We start from the raw sequence: 11,575 nt of genomic DNA, 5'->3' as shown, positions 1-11,575 counted from the left end.
GAGCAAGGGAGATCTTTCCACTTTCTGGTATCCTCTTCAATTTCTTTCTTCAATGCCTTAAAGTTCTTGTCAAATAGATCTTTCACATCCTTGGTTAGTTAAAGTTCTTTTTAAGTTCTTCAGGCCCAGGGAGCTGGTAAGGAGCTTGTGGCCAGACCGCCACGCCACTCTGAGGTCTGCTCCTGACTCCCACATGGTAGTGGAAGGAGAGAACCATTAAATTCAATGAAAGTAAACCAACGAAAATAATTCAGCATTTTAACATTTATCATACACTATCGGCTTTACTGACAACTTCTTGGGCTGTCTACCTACAGTATCTCCCCTAATTTAGGATTCTCTTTTATAGGGTTTATACAAAGCGCCTCAGCAATTTTTAATAGAGTTTTGACACAAGACAAACTCAAACGAATTCGGAGGGACAACCCTCCAGGCTTGTGGCTGGAAATGAAAGAATGTCTGTGCTCCTTCCTCTCAGAGGCCTCTCTACCCCCAGAGCTCTGACTCAGGCATGAGTAGGTGGGTTAGCACCTGCAGACCATCAGCCCCAAGAGCCCCACGGTCGGGGAGTGGGGCCTGGATGTGTGCCACCCTGTCTCACTTTGCTGTTCCCATCCGGGTTCTGGGTCTCAGGGCTGGGACTCAGGTGCCAGCTGCACCCCCTGCCTGGGCGTTGCCCGGGAACCGCGCCGCCGCAGTGCAGCTCGGACCCCGCGCGAGCACCCGCCCGCGGGACTCTTTCCCTGCCCATACGCGTTTGCGGCTCAGGCCCTGGAATCCAGCACCGCCTGCGGCACCCAGGCTGCGCCATGGGGAATCTACCATCTGCTGCGAAGCACTGCCTCAGCTACCAACAGCTTCTCCGCGAGCATCTGTGGAGCGGAGAGTCAGTGGCAGGGGCGTTGGACCCCGCGCAGGTACCACCTCGCGGCCTAGGGCGCCCCCACCCTCTGGCACAGCCTCTTCCCTATCAACCTCACCCTAATTCCCTTTGTGTCACCTCTGTATGCCAGGACCCTGCCCGCAGCAGCTCCGCTGTCAGTGTGCAGCTCTGTAGCTGAAAAGGCTTTTCATTCTTCCTGCTGTGAACCAGTAGACTCGTCCTTGCAGGCCTAGCAATTTCCCTATTCCGGACCATTTGCAGGTGGCCTATAGGAGTGATCACGTCTGTGTGTTTTCCCTTGGAAGAGATGCATTATCTAATGTAATTTAAGTCCAGAGACGTTCTTTCAAGGACAGTGCCTCCTTGTAGTGTGTAACAGACTACAAGCTCGTCACCTTGTGGATTAGAGAAAGGAGTGAAGCCAATACACACTAGGAAGGTACACTATGTTAAAATCACCTGTCAGGTCACAGCGGTGACTGTCTCTAATGTCACTGTGTCTTAACAAAATCAAACAAATTTGAATAAAAGCATTATAGAATGAATTTTTTTTCCCTGTATTTTCCCGAAAGTCGTAATAACTGTTGAATTATGAGTCATGGACTCCGCAAGGTTTTGACTTTTAGCTTCTTTAATTATAAGTGCCTGTTTGCCTTGTGAACAAGGTAGTTCCTGTTATTTTAGTGGGCTAGTCCAGTTTTGTTATGTGATGCTTCACCAGCTATTCTAACAGTAGTTTTGTTTTTTTTGTTTGTTTTTTTTTTTTTTTTTTTTTTGCGCAGTCTCAGTCCAGTGTTCCAACGGGTGAAATTGAAACCTTGGATCCACAAGTAGGACCCAGAATTTGTGGGCTGTTTTATAGATAGTTTCTGCCTCATCAACTAGAATATGGCCAGGGCTATTCACAAGAGTCCTAGAATCAGCTCGGTATCTATCAACAGATGGATGGATACAATACAGAAGATATGGCATATGTACACAACAGGCTATTATTCAGAACAAAGAACCAAATCAAGTCTTTTGCAGGTAGGCGCCTGGAACAGAAAGTCACCATGTCACGTGAAATGAGCCAGAGCCTGAAAAGATTAGCCCTGCATGTTTTCTGTCCCCTGTGGGTGTGTGTGTGTGTGGGGGGGGAGAAACAAAAACAAAGGAACAATGAAAGCAGAGACTGGGAGAAATGGAGAGGATCAGCAGGGTTAATGAGGGTAACGAGGCAGTAAATGTGATTGCACCTGGAAGTGTCCTGACGAAATCCATTATTTTCTACAAGTAATATGTATTAATAAAAAGGCACACAAGGATGGATAAGGGCCCCCTGATAGAAACCCAGGGATGACAGAGGTGAAGTGGGATGTCATGCTCTATCTCCTCCCATGTCCTCACGAATAATTCCCATGTATTCTCGTGTGAACTTCCTAGAATGCTACCAACAATCTCTAGCAGTTTGTTTTACACAATCAAGAATCTCTAACATTTATTCTTTTTAAAGATGAAATCATACAGTTTTATTGCTTAGGTGATCTTTATAGATGTGTGTATGTACATTCTGTGGGCTTTTTAGATGGTGACTAACATCAGGATGATGGGGGATGGTTTCCACTTTATCTGTTAAGATGAGGAAACAGGGGAAAGGAAGATTGCTTGGATTACGGATGAGGCAATAAAAGGACATGACTTTCAGACTTGTGTACTTTTCTGGAAAACTCTCTAAGACATTTTAGCACCTTCCAACTCTTCTGTCTGTGACCCTCCCATTTGTTCCTTAATTACGCCTTGCAAACCACTTCTTTGGTTCAGCTCTCTTATCCTTGTGTCCTTGCTAGCCTTAGTAGCTTCTGTCTCTCTGGGCCATCGTGCCGGCCTGTCTTACAGCTTATCTCCTCTCATAGTCCTGGTTATTATTTGTATCCCAGCTCTTGGCTTTATATTTTCTTCTCTTTTCCGAGCTTCAGACTGCACTTAGCTATCTCAACAGAAATTGATACTCAACATCTCCAACTTGCATTCATGTCCTCTCTTCCTGGACTGCCAAGTTCTTTCTGGAAAATCATCCTTGTTCTATGCACAAGTCCTTCAAAGTCACTGGATAGATTTCCATACATTCTGGGGTCATGTGGGACCTCAGTTAAGAAAATGCCCCCTGCACATTGGCCTGTGGAAAAGCCTGTAGTGCATTCCTCTTTGATTTTTGATTGATGTGGGAATGCTCAGCTCATTGTAGGCAGTGCCACCCCTGAGCGGGTGTCTTGGGTGCTACAAGAAAGTAGTCTGAGCAAACCAAGAAAACCAAGTCAGTAAGCAGAGATTGTCCATTGTCTCTGCATTAGCTCCTGATTCCTGGTTCCTCTCTTAGTTTCTGCCTTGACTTCCTTCAGTAATGGACGGGGATATGGAACTGTAAGCTAAAATAAATTCTCAAGTTGATTTTGGTCGTGGTGTTTTATCATAACCACCAAAACCCTTACTAAAACATTTTCCAAACAGATTTTTCCCCATGATTTCCTGTTGCAAAGAATCCGCTCACAGTTTGTTTTGTTCTACAAGGTTCAAGTTGAAGGCTCCTTGCCCTCCATTTCCATCACTTTTAAAGCATCACGGAGTCCTGGAATTTCATTCTTGAAATCCTTTCTAATGTATCTGTTTTCCAGCTTCACCAGCACTTCAATTTTAAAATAGCTCTATGTGACCTCCATGTGACTAAACCATTGCCTTCCCCTTCTTACTTTCAATTTTTCCTCTCCTACCCACTGTATAGACAGTCGAGAAGTTCTATATTTCAAGTAAAGTCATGCCATTATCATAACTGTCTGTGAATTCCATTGTTTTCAGAAATGGACAAACAGAACATTGACTTGGGTCTCTGAAGCCTCCAGTAGTCTTCATTCATCTCATCTTAAACCATTCACTTAGGTCTTGTCATTTTTTTTTGCCATAGTGTCCTTCTTTCTGCTGTCTGTAAATCATGTTCCCTTCGCTCGTTTCATCCCTCTGCTAGAAGATATTTCTCAATTAGCTTTTATTCAATCTTCAGCATTCAATGTGAATGTCACATTTTCATGAAAACTTCCCATTAGTCTTGGCTATGATTTTACTGTATTATATACCTATTGTATATTAAATGGGTTATCTATTTATTTGGCGATTATTTGGAATATAACACTGTGCCAAATATTAAGGCTAAATAAAACCCAGAAAAAACAACCCATAACTGGACTTACCACACCTAACAAAATGCCTGGCTAGTTCTTATGATCAGTATGTACTTGTTAAAGAAATGAAGGACTGCTCATCTGTACAGAGGACAAGCCATGCATCTCATATTTGGGAAAATGCTTCTAAAACAATGATTAGCACATTAGTTTGTAATACACAACTGTTAAATTAGTTCAAAATTAACGATACCAAGCACTTGTTATCATTTGAATTTTAGTACCAGTGTGTGTGTGTGTGGGGGGGATGTTTTTACGTTTATGACTTGTCTTTTTATTAAATAGACCTCAGCCAGGATTTGATCATGAAGAAATGATGAAAATGAAATTTGAATACTGTAAATGAACTATAAGGAACTTTGCCTCTCATTTGCTGTTGAATTTGATAGATGATATGATAAACAGGGCTGGGGGATGCATTCTGAGATAACTTGCTTGCCATTGGGATTGATAGAAATGTCTCTGTGTGAAAGAATGCCATGCTAGTTACCAACAGGCTAGAAACCAACTTGTTTTCCTCCTTTCTCCATTTCTCCCTTCCCCAAAGTATCACAGTGTGCTGTGCAACTTACTATTCGACTTTGTGCATAAACTAGCCTGCTTTCACTATAAAATTTCTCTGTACACATTAAATATAAAATGTCCTGATGAATTAGAGGTAACCTCTTAAAAATCAATCTATCAAGCTAGTAAAGTTTAATACCTCTCTCTAATTTTAAACTATATGCAATATTTGTGCTTAAATTTGGTGAAGGAGTAATCTAAACTCTATACATTTTTTGTGTGTGACCCTGTAGCTTTAGAATCCTTTCCAAAAAACTTGAAAGGACTGGAGATTAATTTTTAGAAGAAGAAACAAACTCACTTCTTTCTATTTATTTTGTGTTCTTTCTTAACTGTTAACTTTCATTTCTTCATTTTTATTTTATTTTGGAATAATGTATTTTTAATTTCCCCATGGAATTAAAATATCAGTTATATGCTTTTTAAAAATTTATGTTCATAGTTGTTAACCATAATGTGTCAGCATCTAACCTTGACTTACTAAACTGTAATATGCCTGGTATTATAACATGTAAACTGAAGATGTAATGCAACGCACTGCTGCCTATTAGCTTTTGATACTTCTTATTGTATGTGTTTATTCTCCACATGGGCTATTTAGAAAATATGTTTACTCGGTCACTGTTAATTTTTATTTATGCATGCATTTTCCCCTTTCTTCTGTATTCATTTATTCATTTCCAGTCCTGCATTGGAATTATTTTCTTTAACCAGGAGTATTCCCTTCAGTCTCCTCTTTATTGAAAACCCACTGGTATGCAGGATTGTGATATGGCGTAGTGGGCAAAGGCAGTTGCAACCAAACCTGATGACCTGAGTTTAATTCTGGGAACCACCTTGTATAAGAAAAGAACCAGGTCCTACAAGTTGTCCTCTGACTTCCACACAGACACACACGCTCACTCAAACACACACTCTCACACACAGCCCCCAGACATTAAATAAATAAATGAACACATAAATAAATGTGATCTTAAGAAAACTTAAAAAGAAAAACAGCAGTTTGGTTGCTCAAGTACTGGAGAGGCTGAGGAAGGAGGCAGCTAAATGAGACAATGGGAAATTCAGTGAAATGCTCTCACAAAATAAAAGTGTTGGATTGGTTAAGAAGAGAGAAGAATGGGAGCGATAATCTAGCATGCACGGGTCTCTGAGTTCAGTCATCAGTACCACAAACAATGTATTTGCTTGTTTTGTGTAAAACCAGGCAACGATTACTTCTTTCAACATACTTGTGTGTATAATACAATAGAGACAAGTGACTATTAATATAAACACTTATGACACAAAGAATTCAAATTAATAAGTAATTTAAATACATAGAAACAATAAAAAATGCCGATTTCTTAGCGGTTACAATGAAAAGATTAACAAGCAATATCAGCTATTTGTCTTATTTCTTGTCTGATAATAATGTATCTTTCATTCTCTTTTTGATTTCCAATCACATATATTAAAACTGTTTTCATGTTTTTAGTTAGTGGCATGTAGCAATTCTGATAACTAGATACTGTGTATATTTCACATTTCTTACTGTATTTTTTATTCCCTCCTTTCCATGTTCAGTAGGTACATTGTCTTCTTGTATTCTTTTGTGCCAGTTCCTTCTTAAGCGCTGTCTTAGTGTCAGTCTAATTATTGGGTTTTATAACTTTATCTTTCACAATTTTATGTGTGTATGTATGTGCAATGTATTTATGGTGTGTGTATACCCATGTGTATGCAGGTACATGTGCACGTGTGTGCATGTATTTGGAGGCCAGAGGTTGGTGTGGTTTTCTTTGTCTCTCTCTACATTATACACTGAGGCAGGTCTTTCACTTAAACCTAAAGCTTACTGTTACTGCTAATTTTGCTAGTGAGCTTGATCTGGACATCCTCTGTCTCTGCCTCCTGAATAATAGCACCACCAGGCATTTATTTCGGTGCCAGGAACCTGAACTCTGGTCCTTATGCTTGGGCAGTATGATGGTTAGTTTTACTTATCCCATTAACACAACTTAGAATTGCCTGGGAAGAGAGTCTTAATGAAGGATTGCCTACATTGGGTTAATCTGTGTGTATTTCTCATATAATTAATTATTATGGAAGATCCAGCCTGCTGTGGGCATCACCATTTCTTAGAAAGGGAATTCTGGACTATATAAGTGGAGGAATGGAACTGGGCACAAGCAAGCAAATTACGAGAATGCATTTGTTTATCTCTGCCCTTGACTATGGATATGATGCAAGCTCCTGCCACAGTGGCTTCTCTACTGTGATGAACTCTTACCTGGAATAGTAAGTCAAAATTAACCCCTTTATCCTCTTAAGTTACTTTTTTTTTCAGAATATTTTATCAGTGCAACAAAAATAAAACTAGGGCAGGTACAAGCCCCAAGCCAATGATTGATCTCCATAGTCTTGATTTTATAATTATTTTCATTTAAAAATTATTTTTATTTTATATACAAACCCTAGTTCCCCCTCTCTCCCCTTTTCCTGCCACTGCCTCTGCCACCCCTCTCCTCACTCCCCATCCACTCCTCAGAGGCCTTCCTTGGGAAGTTGACAAAGTCTGGCATACCAAGTTGAGGTAGGACCCAGCCACTCCCCCATGTATCAAGGCTGAGAAAGGTATCCCACCACATGGAATGGGCTGTAGCCAATGTATTGCTCATTGATCAATGTTTAAAATATATTTTTATTTTGACTTTTTTCACTCCTGATCATTCTACTCCTCTCTTTTTCTCTCTCTCTCTCCCTCCCTCCCATCTTTTATAAAGAAACTAGTTGCCTCTTTTTAAAATATGTGTGTGACTGTATCTCTTTTCACTTTTATGTGGTGTGCTAGCAAAATAAGTTTATACTCTAACATTCTGCATTTATTTTCTATTTTGATATAAATATCTCTTGAAATCCAATCCTCTGGTTACTCACCCTCTTTAGATGACGTAAGGTTTGATTGTGTCTGATTTGACTGTTGTTAGAGCTGCCCTACTTTCTCCCAAATCTATCAGTCTAACAGCCTCATCACTCCAAAATTCTTATTTTAATAATGTTCATGTGTGTTAAGGGTACTTTCCATTTAAATAAATACTATTGCTTGGAGAAAAGTTGTATCTCAAATTAAGAACGTGTTCACTTTAAAAGTTGCTTCATTATTTTTAAGACTGAGAATTTGAAATATCATCTCCTAATAAAATGGATTATCAGTTTTTTTATTTAGACTACTGAGCATTTTATATGTGAGTATTATATTTATATCACTTTTATCTCTCTATCTCCTTCTAAAACTCCTGTCTCCCCCCACACCCTCTAAAATTGATGACGTCTTTCTCTTTAATCATCATTGTTACATATATGCATGTATGTATATGGAAATACAACCTACTGAGTCCATTTAATGTTGCTTATATGTATATGTTTATGGCTGACCACTTGGCATAGGATAACCTATCAGGTCACTTGTTCCTGGGAAAGTTGAGTCTGTCTCATTTAGCAATCATTAATTGATTTGGTTAGGGATTTGTCATTGGTATGTCAACTGGTATTGTCATATTGTTGGCTTTATTTAGGGGACTCTATGGTTCAGATTACATAGGTTCAGCATCCTTGTCATATTCGAAGGCACTATCTCATAGCAGATATCCTGGTACCCTGGTTCTTAAAATGTTTCTGGTCCCTCTTCTGCAATGTTGCCTGAGACTTGGGTGTAGGCGTTATGTTATAGATTATATCAATAGGAGATGGGAAGCCAAGGATCAATATTCTCTGCATTTTGACCAGTTGTGGATTTCTGGAATTGTCTCTGTCTGTGCAAAAAAAAGCTTCCATGATGCAAGGTAGAAGGGGGATAGTAGGATACAGCTGCCATCAAAGGGAAAGTGGAGAGAAAAAAAAGCAGAAGACACTACATACTTTAGATATAAAACTTGGAGAAACTTAGCTGGATCTGGCCCAAATGCTTTACCCCTGAGGACTAACTCTCACAGCATCTGAAGGTGATATGTATGTAAGCCACCAAAGGAGAAAGCAATCAATATTCTATCCAACTGTGAAGCCTATGGACCACAACAGTGGGCAACAGCTACCTTCAGGAGTTCCATTGTGATATATCTTAGGGTAACCAACAGCTGTCATATCAGACTCCAAGCCTGCCCAATAGGAAGGAATTCAAGCCTCTTCTGTATACCTAGGCAACTAACCAGTTACTGGTGAGGTCATGGATCCTCAAGGGGACTTTACTACTGCCACATTTTTAACACAATATAATTTCTAACTGTGCTCTAAATATTTATCCTTAAACCCACAGGAGAACATTTTTCCATTTTTACACTATTACTTATCAAATAACTTTATGTCAAATTTGCTCACACTTAGATTCCTGAATGGGCATGCCTGGCCTGGATATGTAGAAACATGGCTGGAAATCATGACCATGGCTTAGTTCCTATATTATTAGGAAGTGTACTTCTTTGTGTTTTATAATATGTGTAATAATTTTGTATCCATGTAGTTTTTTTTTACTCTAGGTCCCCCACCATCTAGCTTCCAAATAAACATATACAGAGTCTTATTCTTACTTATAAATGCCAATCCTTAGCTTGGCTTATTTATAGAAAGCTTTTCTTAACTTAAATTATCCAATCTACCTTTTGCCTCTGAGCTTTTACCTTTGTCTTACTTCTGTATATCTTACTTTTATTCTTACTCAGTAGCTGGCTGGCTCCTACCATCCTCCTATCCTTATTTTCTTGCTCTTTGATATCTTCTTCTCCCAGATGTTTCCTCTTTATTTGATCTGTCTTCCAGCCTCGCCCATCTTATCCCCTGCCTTGCCCCTGGCCATTCAGCTCTTTATTAGACCAAACAGGTGTTTTAGACAGGCAAAGAGTCACAGCTTCACAGAGCTAAACAAATGCAACATAAAACAACACCATACATCTTTGAATCATTAAACAAATACTCTACATCATAAACAAATGTAACACATCTTAAAATCATATTCTACAACATATCCTCATCTTCTTTAATCAAACTATAATAATTTGTATGGACTTTCTGTGTCAAGTACGTTATTTATTTATTTATTTATTTATTCATTCATTCATTCATTCATTTATTTATTTATTTATTTATTTATTTAAGATTTCTGTCTCTTCCCCGCCACTGCCTCCCATTTCCCTCCCCCTCCCTGAATCAGGTCCCCCTCCCTCGTCAGCCCAAAGAGCAATCAGGGTTCCCTGCCCTGTGGGAAGTCCAAGGACCACCCACCTCCATCCAGGTCTAATAGCTGTATAGCTACCACTGTTAGATGTTAAGTACATTCCAGGTGTCACCTGATTGCTTATTAAATTGTCACAATAGTCTATTTAATAGGTTTCATGAGTAAGGCACACATTGGTTAAACAACTTGTTCATAGCCAGCAGCTAGCAAAGAGCAGAGTTAGGTTGGGAACTCAGGAAGTTCCACTTCCAGAACATTGAGTTTGTACTGCTGTTTCCACTGTAGTCATGAGAGGAATCACTTGTGGAGTTTATTGAATATGCTGGAAGCTCTTACTCGGCAGCATGCAGCTGACTGCCAGCTGTCTTTGTGTTCCCTTCACCCTGCCTTGGTGAGCACTTTGCTGGATGGGGCTACCACTGCCTACCAACTGGAGACAGCCTGGGCTAGTATCGTCCTTCCTTCTCTGCATCTTTCCTTGGCTCTTGGCTTTTGCTCATGGGGTTCAGGTTGGGGAGAGACTGCTGTGAGTTTTGACTTCCCTTCTGCCCTCCCTGAAGTTGGGAGTAGAATTCAGTCTGGAATAGAACTGCATTGGATACAAAAGGAAAAACAACTCGGTTTCCAATAAATTTCCTGTTCCCTTCAATCTTCAATACTTTCTGTCTGTCCTTGGATTTCTGTTGGCTTCTGGATTCCTTGCTTTGTCTGATTCCAGCTGGCTTTCACATCCTTCCTTCCCCCTATGCTGTGAGCTGTGTGATCTTTTTTTTTCCCCCATCAGCTTCAAGCTCCTCCAAGTCTTCTGGCTTTTCTTCTGGTTATTCACTCTGTGCTGTAACTTTCTCTGACCCTTTCTTCTCTGTTTTCCACCCTGTTACTCACTTAGCTTTTAGTTTTGTTTCTTTTTTATTTTTCTTAGTCAACTAGGAGGCCAGACATCATGGACCCAGAGATGTCTTGGGTCGCTTGCAGGTGACATGTGGTGTTGGAGAGACGAAATCAGAACATGTATTTAGATCATTTTAAATGGATTCTGGATTTGTAAGGTTTTGTCAAGCCTGGTTAAAGTCCTAAGAACAAAAGCAGCTTCTAGAATTCTGGTTTCCTACTAGCAGCCTGGCAATTAGAAATCTATGTAGGAGAGATAAATTGCTGCCTAGCTGAGAAAATTTAATCCCTGGAAACATTTGATTGTCCTACACTTAAAAATGTAGATGAAAAAGAATACCTTTATACACATTTGCCTTCTAACTGTCTTAGGCATCAGGAAGGTTTGTTTTGGGGATCTTTGGTGGTGGACAATGAGAGTTTGGTGGACAATGGTGTGGGAATAGTGTGATGAATTTGTTCAAAACATTTCTAGTTTTCAAATTTTTTAAATTTCTTCTGTTAAATTGAAACTTTTTATAACTCATTTTATATTTTCTTATAGAAATATTGATTAGTGAATCTTATTCTCAGAACATGTATTTCAAAATAAGACTTTACATGAAAATAATTATACATCAAGACTCTTAAAATTATCCAGATCTATGTGGTTTAAATTCTAATTTATCTGCCATTTCACAATGTATGTTAGCATCAAGTAATTAGATGCATTCAATAGATAAACTTAAAAGGCTTGTGTGTAGCTCAGTGGTAGAGAGCACTTGCCTAGCATGGGAAAGCTCCAATTCTAACTCCATGCATTAAAAAGGAATTTAA

General features: G+C 39.5%; 1 protein-coding gene across 2 annotated transcripts in view; it reads left to right on the top strand.

The window, feature by feature from the left end:
* Positions 1-619: 619 nt before the first annotated feature.
* Hmgcll1 (3-hydroxymethyl-3-methylglutaryl-CoA lyase like 1) overlaps positions 620-11,575 on the top strand; it is a 118,671-nt gene continuing 107,715 nt past the window's right edge. Inside the window, exon 1 of one of the 2 annotated variants that reach the window (XM_026779307.1) lies at positions 620-917. In XM_026779307.1, the coding sequence (XP_026635108.1) occupies positions 810-917 (108 nt within the window). In that variant the 5' untranslated portion in view covers positions 620-809. The remainder of the gene's footprint in view (positions 918-11,575) is intronic. The other variant, XM_005347609.3, reaches the window with a different exon arrangement.

This window comes from Microtus ochrogaster, chromosome 5, assembly GCF_000317375.1.
Source record: "Microtus ochrogaster isolate Prairie Vole_2 chromosome 5, MicOch1.0, whole genome shotgun sequence".
In the NCBI taxonomy this organism is placed as follows: Eukaryota; Metazoa; Chordata; class Mammalia; order Rodentia; family Cricetidae; genus Microtus; species Microtus ochrogaster.
This window is presented reverse-complemented; position numbering and strand designations above follow the sequence as displayed.